Source organism: Urocampus carinirostris, chromosome 2 (assembly GCF_059441175.1).
Source record: "Urocampus carinirostris isolate Australia breed hairy pipefish chromosome 2, RoL_Ucar_1.0, whole genome shotgun sequence".
Classification (NCBI taxonomy): domain Eukaryota; kingdom Metazoa; phylum Chordata; class Actinopteri; order Syngnathiformes; family Syngnathidae; genus Urocampus; species Urocampus carinirostris.
In genome coordinates, this window is record NC_142350.1 from 58,239,981 (window position 1) to 58,261,209 (window position 21,229).

Consider the following 21,229-nt stretch of genomic DNA (forward strand, 5'->3'; position numbering starts at 1 on the left):
GTCATCTTACACTATATAATGATAGGTTCTAGCAGATTTAAAATCACCAAATTTTAGATTTTATCGATAGCGTTTTGAGTCGGTGTGTTACAAAAAGTCCCTCGACTCTAAGTTGGAAATAAGAAGAGTTCAAATGTCTATGTTTATTGTACTTTTAAACATGTCACGTGTTTAAAGTATTTTTCAGAGTGCAATAACAAGACTATGGCTGCACAGAACCGTGAACTTTCATTTATCGTGAGTAGTTGTGTTCCAAAAAGAACCGCTGCATAGACGAGATCTGTGAAGTAGACACCTTTCTTTTAAAGTTATTATACAATTAAATACAGGAGACCCCCGGGTTACGGGGTCCTCGCCTTACGACGTTTGCACTTTGAGGTGTGGAATAATGTCTTTTACAGCCCCTCTTTACAGCATATTTCCCACTATACGACATCAACAAGAAACTTGGCAGTGTTAAATGTTTATGAATGTGCGAGCTAAGTCTCTAAGATGCCTGTCTGCTATTGGTTGACGTCATATAAAATGCTGGTATGCTATTGCTTTGCATCAGAGCATTATGAAAATGCAGAAATACTATTGGCTGAACTACCCCCCTTAATGCCTTTCTCTTCATTCAGTTCAGGATCTCATTGTGAGTCGGCGATACATTCCTTTTGTGCTGTATTAATTTGGTATGGGTGCCAAGCCTTGCAGTGGTGCTAAAGGGAAAAGCAAAAACATGATAATTAGGGAAACAAAGATCATCAAGAAATACAAAGAAGTCACACAAATAGCTACGCTTGCTAAGTTGCATGGCCCAGAACATTGACGATCGGGACTATTATTATAAAAGAAGATAAAAAAATAAATAAGACGACGAGTCTCCCAAGCTGTAGTTTTCAAATCAGTTTAATTTGAAATCCGCCACACCCCCCCCAACCCCCCCCCCCCGCTCTGCATCCATCCACTAACTATACTCTACCACCTTAAGTCACATCAAAGGTAAATACAATTTGATTTTCTTTTATGTACACACATTGTTTCAGAATGTTATTGAATAATATTAGTTGATTGCTTTCATGTAGTACTTACTATACAGTATTTTGTTGCCTTAATGTTTTTATCTCAGATACCGGGGCAATTTCCTTTCACTATCCTCACCTAAGAACAGATTATTGTTGTATTCTGGGGGGGGGGTCTTCAGTACTCTATTATACATTAAAAACAAAGAACAAACCCTTTTTACACGCCCAAGCATTGGTTTCACAAACAAAAGTTCTGTATACTGTGCCTGTTAACATATTTTCATCAATACCTAGAGAGAAGAAAAAAAACGCATGATGAAAATCCATGACGCAGTGAGAAAGTGAAAGGTGAACAGCGCTATGGCGAGGGATTACTTTATCTGTATCTGTCTGAAAAAAATGTCAACTCATGAGAAGTTTTTGATACAAACACTAGTTACCGATACCACGAATACAAAAATCCTTCCAGCATCTCAAAAAATGACACTTTAAAGAAAAAAAAAAAAAACATAAAACACCAGTAATACTGACAATATAATATTGATTAATTTTTATCTCTTGCATGGAAAATGGCCAGTAGAGGGCAGTCTATAAAGACATAGTCTGTTGTCCGGTACCAAAACCTTTAAAAGGTAGGATCAGAACAGATACTGCCCATCAGTTATCTCCATGTTAAAAATGATTTCGTAAAATGGAATACCATGAAAGATTGTACAAAATAGACACAATTTATTTCTGTTTTCAATGTAAAATATATATATATATACAAAATGCAATATCATGATTACCCAAAATGGAAAATCTAGTTCAGGCTTAGGAATACTCGTTTGTTTTTCACCAGATATTAGCTGCTTAACATCAAACAGTCCAAGGTAATGTAATGTATATTGCAAAAAGATAAATTGATGTCAAACACTTTAGAACCCTCAAACTCTTTAAGGCCTGGTGTAACCACATGCATAAGAATGCATGCTTAATGCCACTTTGCAAACTAGTTCCTTGCACATCCTGAGAAATTTTATGAGGAATGCAAAACAAAACGAAAAGTGGGTCTGTGACAAGTTTTAGCTTCCAATCCCGGCAGATGAAAACTTCATATTGAAGTGCCTTTACTGAGGACAAATCAATTTAGTATGTAAAAGACGATATAAATAGATTTGGGTAACGGTTGCTTTGAAAATGTCCAGTATATTTTAATTTGAAGCTTTCCAACCAGGCAAAAACATTACCAGCATTACAAAGCGTACAACTCCAGCAGGTAGTCTCGGGGCACGATTCCGATATTTCCATTTTGCTCTCCAACCCACCAACCGTAGTTCTGATATTCCTAAAGAAAAACAGAAGCAAAAATAATTTCAAGATGGTGGCTGGATGAAAAGTAGAACCAGAAAAGATTTCAAGAATAAGAGAAAATCGCTCCAGAGTGTATTAATGACATGTGCTTACATTTTTCTCAAATCAATCAAAGATTTCTAGGACATTTAATGGACATGAAAAAAAATTGTGTCCGACTAAGTTCCCCTGCTTCAACCTTATGTTGCATTGTTTTCTCCCCACTATCATTCATCATCATCATCACAGTCCCTGCCGACTGCTTGATTATACACACGTCAGCCTCAATGTACGTAAAAGCCATCAGGTATAAATCTGCCAAGACGGAGCAAAATAAAAGTTCCTCCGAGTGGCTTTCTAGCACAGCGATCTGCGCGGGGGACACCTTGGAGACGCGTCTCTGTCTCTCTCTTTGACCAAGAGCATGACCTCACATCAAAGTCTTGGCCAGGATATGAATCAACACAGGGAAGGAGTTCCACAAAAGGGAGGAACAGGAACCTGCACAGCGTCAGAAAACCAGACCCAAACACATCTGTATCCACTTATTGGCTGAATCCGATTGCGGTCCAAGATATAAAACAACACCCCAATAAAATGAACAATTATTCTTCTTCCACTTGTTTCTGTCCCGCTCTTAAAAGCAGCAGCATTGCTTAGTGGATTCAACAAGAATATGTGGCTCATTTGGGATTACTGAGCCGCCGCCATTATTCTTAGTACAAACATGTACGTTATCGATTGGAAATATCGGACTTTTCCTGCGAGAAGATTAAAAGGGTGTCACGGCTTTCCCGGAGAGCATGTCGGTTACTATGGCGTCAGCCGGATGCTGTTCTCAAATCCTGAGGGGACTGTATTTACATAAGATCACCATCACTCGTAATTTAAAAAAAAAACTCTGGTTCTTACTTCAGAGGATAGGATTAGAAAAATAGGAGATAATACTTAACGTATTTGGGCAATTATTTCATTGTGTCCATGGTCGCGACACGTTATCAGAAACTGAAGACTTGATTTATATACACCTTATGAATTATATTGAGGTTTTTAATAACTGCTGCTAAATGATATGTCGCTATTGTTACAATGCACTATTTTTTCATTGAATTATTATAACTTAGGACCGTTTTTCTAAGCACCACGTTGCAATATATATATACACTTTTGTTTTTGCCCATTTATCCTGACATGCATACAATGTCTCACAACGTTGATATCAATGACAAATAGAAATCTATTCTATTCTGTACAAGGATAAATATTTCTCAAAAAATATTGGTCGAATATAATGCATCAAAGGGCAGCACGGCGGAGCAGTGTTTAGCGCGTGTGGCACAGTTCTGAGGTCATGAGATCGAACCTTCCTGTGTGGAGTTTGCATGTTCTCCCAGTGCTTGCGTGGGTTTCCTCCAGGCACTCCGGTTTCCTTCCACATTCCAAAAACATGCATGTCTGGTTAATTGGCCAGTCTGAATTGTCCCTAGGTCTGAATGAACGAGTGAGTTGTCTGTCTCTGTGTGCCCTGCGACTGGCTGGCAACCAGTACAGGGTGCCCCCTGCCCACTCCCTGAAGATAGCTTGGATGGGCTCCAGCACCCCCGCGGCCCTACTGAGGATAGGCGGTGTAGATAATGGATGGATAAAGCATCAAAAGTTCAAGTGGTGTCAATGAACAGTAGCGAATAAAATCTGAGTATCAATATTAAATAGATTTCTTAGAAATAGTGCCCACTCTATACAGGGAGTGCAGAATTATTAGGCAAATTAGTATTTTGACCACATCATCCTCTTTATGCATGTTGTCTTACTCCAAGCTGTATAGGCTCGAAAGCCTACTACCAATTAAGCATATCAGGTGATGTGCATCTCTGTAATGAGAAGGGGTGTGGTCTAATGACATCAACACCCTATATCAGGTGTGCATAATTATTAGGCAACTTCCTTTCCTTTGGCAAAATGGGTCAGAAGAGGGACTTGACAGGCTCTGAAAAGTCAAAAATAGTGAGATATCTTGCAGAGGGATGCAGCACTCTTAAAATTGCCAAGCTTCTGAAGCGTGATCATCGAACAATCAAGCGTTACATTCAAAATAGTCAACAGGGTCGCAAGAAGCGTGTAGAAAAACCAAGGCGCAAAATAACTGCCCGTGAACTGAGAAAAGTCAAGCGTACAGCTGCCAAGATGCCACTTGCCACCAGTTTTGCCATATTTCAGAGCTGCAACATCACTGGAGTGCCCAAAAGCACAATAATAATAATAATAATAATAATTTCCTTGTATTGTCATTCTGTGTAACAATGTACACAGAACGAAATGTCGATTGCATCTGACCCGATGCAGCCGCAGCCAAGAGAGGGCGCCGCCGACCACTTTTTAAGTCTTAGGAATGACTCGGCCGGGGCGCGAACCCGAACCTCCCAGTCTCAAAGCGGGCGCCTTACCATCTAGGCTACTGAGGTGTGCAATACTCAGAGACATGGCCAAGGTAAGAAAGGCTGAAAAACGACCACCACTGAACAAGACACACAAGCTGAAACGTCAAGACTGGGCCAAGAAAAATCTCAAGACGGATTTTTCTAAGGTTTTATGGACTGATGAAATGAGAGTGAGTCTTGATGGGCCAGATGGATGGGCCCGTGGCTGGATCGGTAAAGGGCAGAGAGCTCCAGTCCGCCTCAGACGCCAGCAAGGTGGAGGTGGGGTACTGGTATGGGCTGGTATCATCAAAGATGAGCTTGTGGGGCCTTTTCGGGTTGAGGATGGACTCAAGCTCAACTCCCAGTCCTACTGCCAGTTTCTGGAAGACACCTTCTTCAAGCAGTGGTACAGGAAGAAGTCTGCATCCTTCAAGAAAAACATGATTTTCATGCAGGACAACGCTCCATCACACGCATCCAAGTACTCCACAGCGTGGCTGGCAAGAAAGGGTCTAAAAGAAGAAAAAATAATGACATGGCCTCCTTGTTCACCTGATCTGAACCCCATAGAGAACCTGTGGTCCCTCATCAAATGTGAGATTTACAAGGAGGGAAAACAGTACACCTCTCTGAACAGTGTCTGGGAAGCTGTGGTTGCTGCTGCACGCAATGTTGAGCGTGAACAGATCAAAGCACTGACAGAATCCATGGATGGCAGGCTTTTGAGTGTCCTTGCAAAGAAAGGTGGCTATATTGGTCACTGATTTGTTTTTGTTTTGTTTTTGAATGTCAGAAATGTATATTTGTGAATGTTGAGCTGTTATATTGGTTTCCCTGATGAAAATAAATAATTGAAATGGGTATACATTTGTTTTTTGTTAAGTTGCCTAATAATTATGCACAGTAATAGTCACCTGCACACACAGATATCCTCCTAAAATAGCTAAAACTAAAAAAGCCCCACTCCAACTTCCAAAATATTCAGCTTTGATATTAATGAGACTTTTGGGTTCATTAAGAACATGGTTGTTGTTCAATAATAAAATTAATCCTCAAAAATACAACTTGCCTAATAATTCTGCACTCCCTGTACATATACAAGTTTGACTTCAAAAGAGATTGCGTATTATTCAGCAACTCCTTGTGGTAAAAATCAATGAAAAATAAAACAATACTAATTTTGAATAACCAAAAATACACGAACTATCATATAAACATGCATTTTTGTTTCAAATATTCATAGATCAAGAAATTTTGATTTATTTAACACAGCATGAGGCTCACCTAACTTGTGAAAGGCTGGGCAAAAAAGAAGAAAAACATTCTGCACTTTGGTCACAGAGTGTTTGTAGTTTGAATTATTCCTTATGCCTTGTAGCACTACAAAATACAGTGACATCTAGTGATTAAATGTTACGCAGTGTCCCTTTAAATGAAACAGCATATTTGTCTACATGTTGACTGGTTTGCATTGTTAAATTAAGGCATTTCAATGCAATTTTTAGACCAAGACTAAATGTGATACTCGAATAGTCATAAATCATGATATCAAACACCGATACCACACAAGAGAAAGATAATTTTTAAAGAAATCCCAGCAAATATAATTTTTAAAAATGACATTAAATCAAATACATTAAAATATCCCTTTCTTTTCTACTTCCGGAATGTTAAACGCCCACTAGAGAGCAGCTGATACTGGTTCTCAGCAAGTACAGATTCCTTTGAATAGTTCTGGTATTGGCACCGGTATTTGCTAAACACTAGTCAAAATTAATCCATCAAGATGCAAACACAAACAATCCTCAGTGTCTCATTGATTGCATTTGCTCGTCACGTGATAAAACTGACATTTCCCTACAAGCCTCTCGGTAATAGCAGTGCAGGGAGTCTTGTGTGCGCCCGTAACAACTTCCTGTCACTGGCCTTTGAAAGAGGAAACACCTCATTGTGCAGTTCTGGCTGACAAATAAGTCGTGCTCGAGTGGGTGCGGGACATAACATGAGAGAGAAAAAGACAAACGACTAATGGCCTCCTTCCCTGGGCTACGGACTCTTCAAAACGCAGCAGCCTTGCTTGACGAGTAACGCGGCATTGTCCCTTTAATGCCTACGACCCAAAAAACAATCAGTGCGTCTGTTTACTAGCACATCTTGGACAGTGTGTTAAGGGCTGGGTTAATTTGGGTTAAAGTGACATCACACAGCAGCAACCTTATGTTGTGACAGTGTTTACATTTTCTCAACCATTCCAGCCACTTAAAGGAAGTGAGACGTTACCTTTCTCCATTAGGTTTATGTGCTGTGACTTGAACCGGGGGTGTAGGAGGGGGAGTGGGTGTTTGGTGCAGCATATCTGGACAAAGCGGCCCCCTCCTCCAGTTGGGCACTATAATCAACACTCGGGGCCCAACTGGGGGGTCCCCCGCAGCTGTAACACTACAGCTATTTCTGAGCTAAGGAATGGGGGAGGGATGGAAGAGGAGAATTAGGAGAGGGGGGCGCTAGTGGAGCAAGGAGTCGGCTGTCCCTCCTGCTGCAGCCCAGACAGGTTTTATGGTCATTGCCCTCGTAGCGGGCCACAACCCCCAACACCAAGGTTCCAGCTAATGGCGCTCACGGTCCGAGTGAAAGGGCAACTTGATTCTTGGCCCTTTTCCGCACACAAAGAAAGAGTCATAAACAAGCATTTGGCCATTGAGCGCCCGAACGTCTGTCTGCTTTGTTTCGTTTGGTTCCTCACGCCAGTGAAAGGGGCATTATTCATATAGTTGATCAACACAAATGTTTGACACTGCTTCATTGACACGGGAACTTTTGTAAATAACGAATTGGTTTAAATGCAACTATATTTATTAAAAAATGGAAACAATCAGGGATAAACCCATAAAAAAGGCTTCTCAATCTTGTATCATTTATAGTGGTTGCATACAGCGCTGGTGTAAAAATGCACTTCATTTGAATTTAGTTAAATGCGAAGGGCATCATATTGAAAACACAGTTAATGCAGTGCAATCTTAATAAAGCTCTTGAACTGGAGCATTTTAGTACATATTATTGAATGGTGCCTAATATTGTGCAAAATCACTGCATCCATATTATAACTAATAGTAAAATCTGATGTATTTCATATGACGTAATTATGGATTTTAATGCAGTAAGATTTGTTTATCCATCGCTCTTTCAGTGATTGCAAACAATAGCCACTAGATGGCAGACTACACTACAGAAAACAACTGGAAATGGGAGCAAATCTCAGCTACATGCGCCATCGATTCCCAAGGATACTGTTTCTCACATACACTACTGTTCAAAGGTTTGGGGTCACCCAAGCAAATTTGTGTTTTCCATTTTATACTTTCATCCATCAAATGAGTTGAATGTTTGTTTTATTTTGCCATTTTTATCTCTTCCTTCTTTGGCCAGTCGTTGGTATGGCCATTTCTTTTCCACTCTGCCTTAAAGGCCAGAATCTTGGAATCACCACTTCACTGTAGATGTTGACACAGGTGTTTTGTGGATATTATTTAACTAAGCTGCTAGTTGAGGACCTGTAAGAGGTCTATTTCTCAAACTAGAGACTCAAATGTACTTGTTCACTTTTCTTGGTTGTGCCTCCCACTTCTCTTTTTACTCAGCTTATGTTCCGTTTGTGCTTTTCTCTGAAGAGAGACCTTCAGTTTCTTGGCAATTTCTCGCATGGATGAGCTTTCATTTCTTAAAACAAAAATGGACTGTGGAGTTTCACATTAAAATCTTTCTCTAGCTATTCTAAAAGTTGGTGCTCATGATACTTGACAATCCCAACGGAATGTCAGTTTTACAGCTTCTCGAACCAGCTAAACTGTTTTCAGCTGTGCTAATATAATCACACAAGGGTTTTCTAATCGTCCATTGGCCTTCTTACGCAATAAGCAGAGTGCACTATTAGAACACTGGAGTACTGGTTGCTAGAAATGTGCCTCTATACTCCTGTGTAGATGTTGCATTAAAACAGACATTTGCAGCTAAAATAATCATTTCCTATGTTAACAACATATAGGGTATATTTATAATTGGTGATATCTTCCTTGAAATAAGAACAAGTCTAAGTGACCCCTAACTTTTAAACAGTAGTGTATGGCTCAAACAATGTTTTTTGCAGGCTTAAGTGTAAAGGATGCAACATAACACAGTTCGATTCAGGTCCCAAAATATTACAAAAAAGCTCTTGTTTTATCAAAAAAAGGACCCCCCTTAGTCCCACACACCCTGTAGCCAGCTGACAAGCCTCGGAAATTGAATGTCCAGCACACATCCTCGCCTGTTCTGAATAGCGTGTCAGACGGGGCCTTGGCTTCCTGAGAACACACATTCCTATTTGGCAAAGCGAGCGAGACGGCTAATAGGTGTGTGGGCTGAAGGTGGTGGTGGAAGCGCGTTGAGGCGGCCCAGATGGACGTGATGGAACAGCACGGACAGGCCAAAAGCACTAAAACGCTTTCCGTCGCGACACATCTAATCCCCATCACGCAGCCAGGGGCCGACTGCAGCCCAGTCGGCCTCCAGCTACGGGGCACCGGGCCAGGTGCTGCCAGGAAAGCATATCAAGGACCAGTCCCTCCCAAGGTCTAGGAATAACTTTGTTTCTGGTGGTCCTGGCTCAGCAACACCTCGCTCAACATTGCCGTTGAGTTATTGCATTAAGAAAAATAACTACGTTGTAGCTTTTAGACGATGCAGGTTTTCATTACCTTGCTCAGTATATAAATGGCGTCGCCTCGCTTAAAGGAGAGTTCATCCGGGTGGTCCCCTATACAGTCCCACAAGGCCTGGTAGTAGTTCTGGTAGTCTGTGCTTGTGTCTGGTTCTGGGCACATCAAAACATTGGTGGAAACGCGTGTAAATTAAATAAAGCATTTCAGCTTCTACATGGAGCACCCAAAACAGCCCCTATTGCAAAAGAAAGGTTGCAATCTAGTTCCACGTTTGCAAAGTCGTCCGCTAAAATCTCACTTCTCTTTTTTTCTAACTTTCAGAAGTAAAGCACTTACTGAATAACATCAAGGGCCACCTGATGGTGTTTTCTTCCATTCAATTTGGCGTTTTATATCAAATACAGTGCAATGATTCAATTGGGAAATGAACACCTATAAATAAACGTGTCTCGTAATCCTCATAGTGCTATTTTGTCAGCCCCTAGTTTGTCATTCAAACAGCTCAGTGTGCGTGGCAGGCACGGGCCAATTTTTAAATTGGGCTTTGGGCCTCTCAAGAGCGCCTAACCAATTCTGCAGCGGGTGACAAGGAAAATGTGCGGCGAGAACCACGAAAAACCATCCAAGTCATTCCCTTGATCTACGATGCTGCGTCTGCTCGACGGCCAGAAAGTTTATTTCAGTAGTAAAGTTTTATCATGAATCACAAATGATTTGTGTCGCCTCAGCAATTTCTAACATCTGCGGGAAGACAAATTGCAATTATAGAAAATCACATTGCGGCAGAGCACCCGACGATGCCCAATATTTTTTTTTCAGGAATAAAACTGCCACTGTTAACACTTGTGAAAAGTTGATAGCCTACATCCCGAACTGTGCAAACCTAGGCTCAGGCTCCAAGCAATTACTTGATTTGAATATAAAATAATATCCAAATGAAGTATATTAAAATGTATTCTACTATTAATATGGTGTCTTTTTGTGTGGCGCAGTATGTTTTTACCTGGGAGCACTTCATAAATATCAGTATCTGGTGCAAGCCCGACATCATCATACATAAGCTGTTCATTCTCCACATCTTCCTCCTCTTCTTCTTGGATGATACCGGATTTATCTATGGACACATTTAGACATTAAAACCACCAGGAATTAAATTACAACAGGATTAATATTAGGACTGCAAACCTTTCAAAACAAGGTCTATGCATTTCACCCATTCCTTTGCCTCTTTCACCGATGACGCACAGAACTAATGAAAAAAACAATATGGCAGACAGAGAAAATATTCATGCATCCCTCAACATAAACAAGCCTTGCATTCATGAATCACAAACATGCTCCACATGAAAGATATTTCAATGTGTAAATATAGACATGTGAATAACTATGCATAAGGTATGAGACTTTGATAAAGCAGCAGAGTCAAATCAATGACTTCGTTTCCAAGAGAAAAATCGAATACATGCATGCACCTATTGACAAAAAGAACAGTGCATTCATGGTACCTGATAGCCACGCTTGTCAGGAGCAGAGATTTCAAAGCAAAAGTCCCTCTTGGAGTCTTTCCTTAAGTTGGTGTTCATTTTGACATTGTAACCATCGATGCTGAACTCGCCTTTCTGCTGCTTGTCTGTCACACAGCAACAAGGCCACTTTAAACATGGGAGGCATAATGATTATTGTAGATATTTATTGGACTGGTGATGTAAAAAAACGTCTGTTTAATATCTAGTACATCCAATATGGTGGGTGTAAAGTGTAAAGAAGAGGCGAGCCGTTTCTTTTGAAATGAAAGTGGAATTAGAAAGCTTGATGCGGTTGAGAAAATGATTGGAATGCTTTTATTCGGCCACTATCTACCATGGAGGAGGAGGCTGCCTAACTCTTGAAGCTCATCTTCCTAAAGTATATTAAACTTATCTTTATAGAGCATATTATTTTAAGTTTATTTTTTAGTACAAACAATACAGGTTACTTATACAAGCCTTAAACATACTTCTATACATTTTCAGCATACATTCCATACAAAATATAGCACTGAAGAGACTTATGAACAAATTCAACTTACGAATGATGGTCCATTCGTAAGTAGGGCAGCGTTTGTAGTCCGTTGGCAGAAACTGTGGGCATTTTTAAGGTTCTTTCATAATTTTACTATATTTCAAGATTATTTCCATATTAAGATTAAGAAATTAATCTTTAAAATGAGCCAAATAACCTGATATATCAAATTAGTATTTTCAGTGGCTAAAAAAGTACAAGCAAAATTATCAACCATCTGCTACATAAAACATTTTTTGGTACGGATTGTTTTTCTTATCTTACAAGGATGTTGAAAATAATGTCAAAAATTGTTAAAATGTTACTGTGATCAAAAAAAAAATACTTATTGACCAAAATGACAATATCCACCATCGACCTTATTGATTTTACTTGTTGTAAACATTATCTTTCAAAATTGACAAGGGATGAAAGTTTTTACAAAAGTGGTAAAACGTAATAATCTTGCGGCAAATCGTAAAATTTATACCATAAGAGGAAATAATTGGTTATTGTATGAAAAGACAAAACATTATGCATCACCACATCCAGTGTGTTTGTCAATGTAATTGGACAAAAGACACCCAAGAACATACCTTTCTCGTTTCCATAATAATAGAAGGTACGATAGCTGAGAGCGCACCATCTCTTCTGCCAATCCTGTCCGAAGAAACTGTGGTCTGTCAAAAAACAAAAGACACAACCTTATCACAGGGCAACCTGCTGACAAATATTCAGACACACATTCAGAAAAGCATTCAAAAAAATCCAACATTCATGTTTTATCGATGTAACTCAGATATACTGAGTGCCTACTTTTGGCAGAGACTAAATATAAACACATGTGTACGCAAACCACACACCCTTTCTGCGTTTGTCCAGGTATCCTGACATGAGAATAGACTGAAGGTCCTGTGCTGCAATCGGTGGACACTGGTGAGCACCTGCAAGAGCATTCAAAACAGCAACAGAAGTTAGGCTAGGTTCACACTGTATAGCTAAATCCTCAATTCCAATTTTTAGTCGAAATTCGAGGTTTCTGTGAGATTGTTCACATTTTCAACTGAAATGAGACTTGGATGTAATCGTGGAAGCCTGTGTGAACGCCACATTAGATAACTACGGACAGCCACAATCACATGACGGCTGTCAAAAAGTTGCGGCGTGTCCACGAGGCAACTTCAATGCAAATGTTCAACTGCTGTGTCAAAGTTGCTTTGTGTGAAAGAGACACCATAAAAATGGCAGCTGCTTACGAGCCATAAACCCCCACCCCCTTAAATCGCCACTTCACTTGGACTTCCCTGACACTTTATTTTGAAACGTGAACAGACACTCGTCATGAGCTGCAACATTAGCTTCGAATGCAAGAGCAGAGTTGATGTAATATGGTTCGTAGTAGTAGTCTATATAAATCGAAAATCCCAGATTATCATACTGTAGAACTCTAGATAAATTACAAAAGTCGTCTTACAAATGATTTACTTAGTTAAATTTTCACAGATTTACAAATTCAATACATCAACTTCTTTTATCGTTCGATTGACAATTTTAAAGTTGACTACTACTGCAGCAAGTCAGTGGAAAAGAAAATGTTTAGGATCATTTTACAACCAAAGATTTGTCGTTAAAAAGTTATTATCCTGTGCCAACAGCCCATATCCTGCCGTTTAAAGCCACCCACATTCAAAGTCATAGACGACAATGTGTAGGGAAAAAAATGATGACTCAAAGTTGACACGAATCACACAAACGACAATAAAGACAATTGTATTCAATATTATGTGTTGGAATTATAAAATCAAAACAAAATGAATTTGTATGGCACTTTTCATACACCAATATGTAACTCAAAACATTCAAAGCAAAATAAGAACAAATTGCAATTGCAATTCTTTTTGGGGAATCCGGAGAGCAGGCAATTACAATAATCTAAAGGACTAATCTGAGCTGTCCCATTTACATAATGTGCAATGGGTACAACTCTTTACTTTGAATCCTACATCTGCTCACAATTTAGGAAAATAAAATCGTTTTCTCACTAGTGTCCTTTCGAAACCCATGTCGTCATGTTAACTTTCTAGAACTAAGGGACAACAGTTTGTGCCAAATGACATACGGTACTCTCAAATTTCCACAAAATACACTAAAAATACACAACATTAGAGAAATCTACAACAGCGACTCAAAACCGGCAAAAAATTAACTTATCAACAACAAAAAAAGAGGAAAATTGAGGTCTGTTGAACAGTCAATGACATCACGCTCAATGAGTACGAAAGTCAACTATGACACAATCCAAATTCTACATAACGTTTGAAAAATATTGCTTAGTACACTGCCCTAATCTGTAGGGTTTATAAAAAGTATGTGAAGATAATGTCATTTTCATAATTAGGATTATTTTGATAAAAGAAGTTTAAATATACATAAAAAGCACCATCCAGTTATTGATTCGTTATTCAGAATATAAACGTCAAATAGGGCAGCGGAGTGGTTACCGCGTGTGCGGCACAGTTCTGAGGTCACGAGATCGAACCTTCCTGTGTGGAGTTTGCATGTTCTTCCCCGTGCATGCGTGGGTTTCCTCCGGGCACTCCGGTTTCCTCCCACATTCCAAAAACATGCATGTCAGGTTAATTGGACGGTCTAAATTGTCCCGCAGTGTGAATGAGCGAGTGAGTTGTATATCTCGGTGTGCCCTGCGACTGGCTGGCAACCAGTTATGGGTGTCCCCTGCCCACTGCCCAAAGATAGCTGTGAAAGGCTCGAGCACCCCCACAACCCTACTGAGGATAAGCGGTGCAGATAATAGATGGATGGATTGATGAACGTCAAACAGACAAAAAAAATACAGATGTGCAACCTCAAATATTGCCCAAGCGCATTACTTATATAGAGACTTATGAACTGTAGTTTATGATACAAATTCAGTCCCCAGAAACTTTCAGTTTTAATTCCATTGAGAAAAATCGCACAAACCAGGCAGAAGTTACATTTTTATTCAATACTTTTTCTCAAGTTCAAAACGGCATTCTGAGGAATTGGCTGGAATGAGAATGTTTTTCTTGCCATAGATGAAAGCTGTTCATTTTCATAGCGTGCAAGCTTACCGTGGTTTCTGACACGTTTCATTTAAATGAATCACTTTGAAAACATTGCCACTGTGTGGTGCCATGGAAACTTCAAATGTGGTCCTGTGCCTGGCGCTGTTAGATTAGCAAAACTGAGCCAAATGCGAGGAATTTTATTGCATTGCCATAAAGGTTACTTGACACTGCTTACGAGAGAAGACTTTCGGCTGAACCCAAACAAAATGTGCAAGGAGTAATTGATAGATACGGAATAGGTAAATTATAGTAAAGGTAGTATTTCACAAAAGTCATAGAGTAAAGGTTATGACTTGATATGCACAGGGGGTTAAACCCCTTTTATATTCGGTAATGTTTTTTTCCTCAGACTTCAGTGTGTGTGTGAGCAATAAAACACCCTCGTGCAGTAAAACAGGTGGCGGGAAACGCAGTTACGCTCTCAAATGTCTTCCCAAAGTGTGTTGCCAAGTTACACTAGGAATGTCTCTTTCACTGTGACACTCTGAGTCACTTTGTTTAAAGGAGAGTCTTGCTCTCAACAAGCGACACTTTTTTTACCCTCGTAGGTTTCCTCCTCCTTGTCGGTGCGTTCCGACTGCAGCGAGGCTTCATCGTTGTTGCTGCTGTCTGCTTCCTCCTCCTCCTCACCTGAGTCATCTCCACCTGAAGGAGGACGCCACAGATCACTGTTCTTGTTATAAACACGGGCTGTCAAACTTGCTTTTATAGCAGGCCAGGTGATTGTTATGGCTTCCCTCTGGGGGACTGTGATAGTGGCGAAACCACATAAATGGACTTTACAATTGCTAAGGGTCGTTATGGTAAACCAAAAATAACGCCACCTTCGTTTAAAGTTCACGGCTTGGCGTAATTCAACTCGTGCAAGATTCTAAGTAGCTTTTCTTTTGTTTACCAACAAGCCCCAAAGGTGCACAAACACCAAAAATACATTATCCAATTAAATAATGGTATTACTTAAGACCATTTGATACTTTATAATGGTGGCTATACAGATATAGATACCGTCCTACTCAGTTTATGTCTAATATTTTCCTTTACTCATGGTACCAATAGAGAAAAAAACACTTCCATCTAGAAATATTTGCAGCTCATGGTAAAAATATGTAATTGGATAGCAACGTAAGTCAGAAACCTTGGCAGGTTGTCACAGAACAAATTAAATTACAAAAGTCTGGGCTAAAAGCCTCAAGTTTGACACCTATGTCAGTGGAAAATACAATTTCTTAGGACTTCCAAGAGTAAAAATACATATTTTTAATGAACAAGTCCGTCCGGTGTGAAATAAACTAAGATTTTTGCAATCAGAGTGTGGGCCCAAGTCCAAACAGCTGGTTTCAACAGCATAGTGTTTAAGTTATAATCTCAACAATGAACAGTTGATGGCAAATTTGGCTAAATCATACTTGCACTAGGTACTTTGATGCTCTGCACTAAAATAAACGTTTTTTTAAATGAACTATTATTTTATTGTTTTAAATTTAGAGTGCCTTAAATAGTGTGAAACTGTGAGTAACAGAAATGCACAAAACCTGTTGTTCTTTTTGTTAATTTATTCTACAAACACATTTATATTCTCTAGCTTATGAATGACCTAGATTTCTTGTTGACAATATCCGAGTATTATTTGTTATTACAAAATCCATTGCAGCCTGGTCATCCTGGAAGGGCGATGACCTGATGTGCGGCCCCTTCCAAAAGGTTTCCTTATTTTCCTCATGTTGAGGTTTTTGAGTTTTTCCATGCCCTCATGTAGGTTTTAGATCAGGGGATGGTGTGATAATAGTCTGTAGTTTTCATTAATTTGTTGTCTGTGCAGCCCTTTGAGACTCCTTGAGGCTATGCAAATAAACATGACTTGACGACAAAGGTTTTATGATACTTTGCTGTTTTTTAACTTTGCAAACAGTTTGTAGTTACATTGTCATTTACTTCAAGTATTTTTTTAATGACCAGTGAATCTTTAAAGAAAGCATCAATAAATGGAAAATGTAATTGATTACTGTGACATATTTTGGTCATATGAACTATTTTGTCTATGTTTAAGATCGTTTTTGACTTTTTTTTGTAGCTGGTTTGGAAGTGTGTGATCTGATATGTTTTCCGAGAGACACTAATATGAATTGCTTCTCCCCTTTATCATTTTAGTTGACCATCTTTGTAGATAGGCATGGATGAGTATCGATTGCACTGTATCAGTGCAAATATCAGCACCTTTCGAGAAATCGGTAGATGTGATGGATAGACTCCCCTCCGAGTGGCCTTTGGACCAACAAGAACCTAATTAAACAAATAAAAAGTTCCCAAAGAAGGAATCCTAAATTGAAAATATTTTGCCGGGATTTAAAAGTATTTCTATAAAAATATCATCCAATTTTGCAAAGGAAAGATAATTTTAGTGTTAATGTCATCAGTAGTGATGACTACTCAAGGTTTTGGTGTTGTAGCAGCGTCAATCTGCAAAAATAGAGTATCAAACATCCCCACATAAGAACAAAAGGCACTCACTTTTTTGCTTGAAGTCATGAGGAAAGCTGTTGCGGAGAAAGTAAGAGGTCAATTAGTATAATAAGCAGATCAGAGGTGTCCATACTCTAAGGGGCCACTCCAAAAATATTGAATGATACACAGCCCATATAATGTTTTGATGTATGCTTAACAGTGTTTTAACCGGTGACCCAAAATGTGTTTTTGTTTCCTTTTCAGAAAATAAACCAAATTAGTTTTCTATGAGGTGAGTAACAATAAACAATTTTTTGAAAGAAAATGACCTTGGGGATGCAAAATTAATTTGTTTTAAGGTAGGGATCACAACTTGAGATTGCTGTGTAGCAGGTTATAGAAATCTATGGTAACGTGTAGCTAATGTGTTCTGAATGCCTGGTAAACCATGTAAAAACATAAAAAAATGTGTAGTGTCTATTGAATATTACCTATGCGTTATATTCGTGCATGTGACTACATAGAATGAAAAGTAAATATAAATGTAAAAGAAAAATGGCATTTAATTTAACTATGGTGGGACGCGACTTGAGATGGTCAAGTGGAGTAGCGAGTGGATGCAGTTGGCGGATTAATTAACTCACTTTAGATCTTTCACGGGGATTGTCATGCTCTGAGAAGATTTCCTTGATTTAATTGCCTTCTTATTGTTAAACTCCCGTTCATCGATTTGTTCCGGCCATGCAACTTAGTAGGGGTAGTAATTTTTTTATGCCTTCTTCGCATTTCTTAATAATCGGAAGATTCGTTTTCATGGTTATGATGTCTTTGTTTCCCTCTTTAGCATCATTGGAAGCCTTGGGACAAATAGCAAATTTATAAAGTACAAAACAAATACAGTATTGTATCGCTGAAGCTCAAAGTCTTTACAAGGCACACGAGATTATCAACTTAATGAAAAGGGTATTGTGTGAGGGCTGCAATAATTAGTCGCACTGGCAACAAAAATCAATAATAGAAATAGTCAACCATGAATTTCATGGTTGACTATTATCTCCAGACATTTTTTTCAACAGATTAAGGCATCTCTAAATAAATATAAGCCGTAATAATCCAATGTTAAATAAAAAAAATATTTTTTTAAATAAAAAAAGGCAAAAAAGACGTAATTTAAACACCCAAGGAAACAAATATAAAAGGGGTCTCAAACTTGCAGCCCGAATTAGTTTGGGGCCCCAGCCTTAATATGAAAGTTAAAGGGACAGTGTGTATTATTTGCCCACCAGATGTCGCCATGTTCTGCCGTGCCACCAAAAACTAGTGCTAAAAGCTCAAATGGAAGAAGTCAAAATAAGGAGACTAAAAGTAATCAAAACGCACCTTATTACTTTTGAAATTAAGATAAATAAGAAAATAAAAAAGGAAAATAAAGATAAAATAAATTCAAAAAAGAAAAATGGACATTAAAAAAATGTAAAACTCAAGAAATAGGAAAAGAAAAAAATTTAAAAGAAAAAAAAAGAGTTGCATTTTTTTCTCTTCAACTCCTTTCTTTTCTTTGTTTATTTCGTTCGTTCTTTTTTTCCATTTTCCTTTCCTTCCTCCTAATTTTCTTTTTATTCCCGTTTTCCTCTCTTTCTTACATATTCTTCCCCATTTTATATGCCTTTAAAGAAAAGTACCCTTCTTTTTGTCTTTCTTTGAGAAAAGCTGGGGATAATAGGACTAATTTTTTGCTGCAGTACATATTACAGCGGCATCTAGTGGACAGAAATAAAACACCGTCTCTTGAAGAACAGTGGAATATTTTTATCAGCCCTCTTCTTGTGGAAAACCCCATTTGGCCCAACCTCACTCGGATATCAGCTTCAGCGTCCAACCAGCTCAATTGAGTTTGAAACCCCTGATATATAAAGACAGGAGAGGTAGACTTACCCCAATTTAACCACTTTAATCCGTTTTATAAAGGTTTCTCTCTTATCTTTTGCCTTTTTGCTCAGATTTTCCCCTTTCAGGCCATCACAGAGGAAAGTCTCGAGATCTAAATATCGGTGGGGATGAGAAGAAAAAGATAAAAATTAAAACAAGTGAAAGAAAAAGCATAAACTCAAAAGCTATGTTAATGCATACCTGTCAACCTGTACGTTTTTGCCATACAAAGTACGTTTATTATGGATTTTAAGACGTGTACGACGTAAAAATCTGTACGGAAAAACGCAAATTCATTAACTATGGGTCTCATCCGGTATACACAGTAAAATACGATCACGGAACGGCAAATCAATCAAGTCAAACGAGTCCGCCGCGGTAGCCTCTATCTCGGTATCGTTTTTTTCATTGCAAACGAAGCGAGCGGTTTGATGCTACTGTGCGCATGCCGCCTGGGGATTTCCCATCATGCATCATTCTGTGATAGTTGTGTAGTGAAAGTAAGTCCGTCTCTTTTTAGAGAACCGGCTTTTTCGGCTCAACTCATTAAAGAGAGCTGGCTCTCCGGCGGCTCACTTGCTTTGATGCATTGTGTTACGAATTATCATGTTGTGTAAAAAAGTTAATAAAAAAGAAAGTATAAAAAGAGAAAATGAAAAAAAGAGGTTTGTGGTTATCCCTTTAATCAGTATATTACCAACAATAATTTAATGCAGAAAATGAAATAATAATTTGAATAAGAAAATGTATTATTCTTCTTAATTATATTTGCATGTATTTTTTCCTTCAACAGTGAACGTCCAAGCAACTTATTTTTGAACTTTTTTGATAATAAACCTCATTCATGTCGAGCAACTGAGTATCTCACAACAAAATGTTAATTAGCAATATTTTTAATATAACGAAACACATGTACAATATAACATGTTAAACTACATAAATAAACACGTTTGAAAAAAAAAATATGGTGTAAGATTATTTTGTATTTTGTAAGGGAAAATACGACAGTTTCTAAGGGCATGGAGCCCTGGAGCTTGACAGGTATGTGTTAATGGTCTGCTTCCTCTTTTAGGGAAGCAGTCAGAGAAGAAGTATGTTTAGTCAAAATTCAAATTTTAAATAAAAAATGACGAATAAATGATCCCGTGAGTGTTTTAAAGCAATATTTTACCTGAAATGAGCTTAGCTAGTTCCTCGGGAACAGCTCGCATCGTCGCTGATTTGAGAGTCCAGCGGGAGAGCAAACCGAGTCACGTGATGCGGAAGTAGCGGCAAGTGTCTCAACCGCGGCACAAAGCGGAAGTGATCCGTGCATTATTTATGGGAGCGCGCGCGTGCACGCGCACTGACATTTATGGGCGCAGCGGCCTTTTCTGCGTATGCAGACGATATACGAGACAGCTACTGCCTACTTGATGCCTTAATGAGGCTTGACGCACTATTAAAGTCACTGCACAATAGCGTTGTCATATTTTACATTGATTCTTGATAATTTCACACTGTGCTCCCTGGCGAGCGTCACCAACAAACTAAGGAGGGGGGGGATTCACTGTTTAGTTTATGATGTTTATGTCAACACTGTAAATCTAAACAAGGATTATTGATAGGGAGTAAGGTGAATCCTCTTTTGATAGCAGTGACATCCCCTTCACGGCGTCAATAAAATGACGTATATTGTTTATTGCATTGTAAATCTGCAAATCAAAAGTTGTTTTTTTTCTCTTTTGGTGGCCCCGCGTGCGATTGAAATTTCAAATGTAGACAAATCGCTTTGAATGTGAGGCAAAAATAACGGTTGTATCTTTTTTTTTTTATTATTTGCGAAATTTCAAACTTACAGTGGAACCTCGGTTCTCGACCATAATCAGTTTCAGAACCCTATTCGAAAACCGATTTGGTCGATCACGGAAAATCGTTTTTCCCGTTAAAAGTAATGTAAAATCGTTTTAATCCGTTCAAACACCCTGAATGTTTAGCAAGAACGTAAACATGAAGCTAGCCCAGGCTAATCGTACGTTCGTGTTAAAAATTAAAAAAAAGGATTATGAATAGGATTTCTTACCTTTGTGGTGGACGGTGGGGAGAGAAAAATCATCAAAAGTTCTTCAACCTCTTCCAAAACTTGCGGCAGTTGCTTGCTTATAGCGCTAACTTCCTTAGCCGCATCACTCGATTTCACAGCCTCCTTATTCTTTACTATCATACTGATCGTAGATTTAGCCATGCTGTATTCACTAGCAAGATCGGAAATT

At 38.8% G+C, this 21,229-nt stretch overlaps 1 protein-coding gene across 2 annotated transcripts; it reads right to left on the reverse strand.

The window, feature by feature from the left end:
- Positions 1 to 477: 477 nt before the first annotated feature.
- Positions 478 to 20,285, reverse strand: skap2 (src kinase associated phosphoprotein 2). Of its 2 annotated transcripts, XM_088328094.1 has the most exons (12): positions 20,149 to 20,285; positions 18,984 to 19,089; positions 17,115 to 17,140; positions 15,147 to 15,251; positions 12,360 to 12,440; positions 12,093 to 12,176; positions 10,962 to 11,086; positions 10,642 to 10,705; positions 10,460 to 10,570; positions 9,493 to 9,608; positions 2,237 to 2,334; positions 478 to 701 (listed from the first exon to the last, which is right to left on the reverse strand). In XM_088328094.1, the coding sequence occupies exons 1-11, from the start codon at positions 20,186 to 20,188 to the stop codon at positions 2,242 to 2,244; spliced, it is 951 nt and encodes a 316-aa protein (XP_088184220.1). In that variant the 5' UTR covers positions 20,189 to 20,285; the 3' UTR covers positions 478 to 701; positions 2,237 to 2,241. The 2 variants fall into 2 exon arrangements, with proteins under 2 accessions (XP_088184220.1, XP_088184219.1); XM_088328093.1 differs by lacking the exon at positions 478 to 701 and having other exon boundaries at positions 2,176 to 2,334.
- Between the last annotated feature and the right edge of the window lie 944 nt (positions 20,286 to 21,229).

Excerpts from the sequence above, each read along its gene's own strand:
- skap2 (XM_088328094.1), bottom strand. The coding sequence starts at position 20,188 with ATGCGAGCTGTTCCCGAGGAACTAGCTAAGCTCATTTCAG. Across the intron at positions 17,141-18,983 it reads ATTAAAGTGGTTAAATTGGG|CTTTCCTCATGACTTCAAGC; the intron begins GTAAGTCTACCT and ends TCTCCGCAACAG. Across the intron at positions 11,087-12,092 it reads TTATTATGGAAACGAGAAAG|ACAAGCAGCAGAAAGGCGAG; the intron begins GTATGTTCTTGG and ends GCTGTGTGACAG.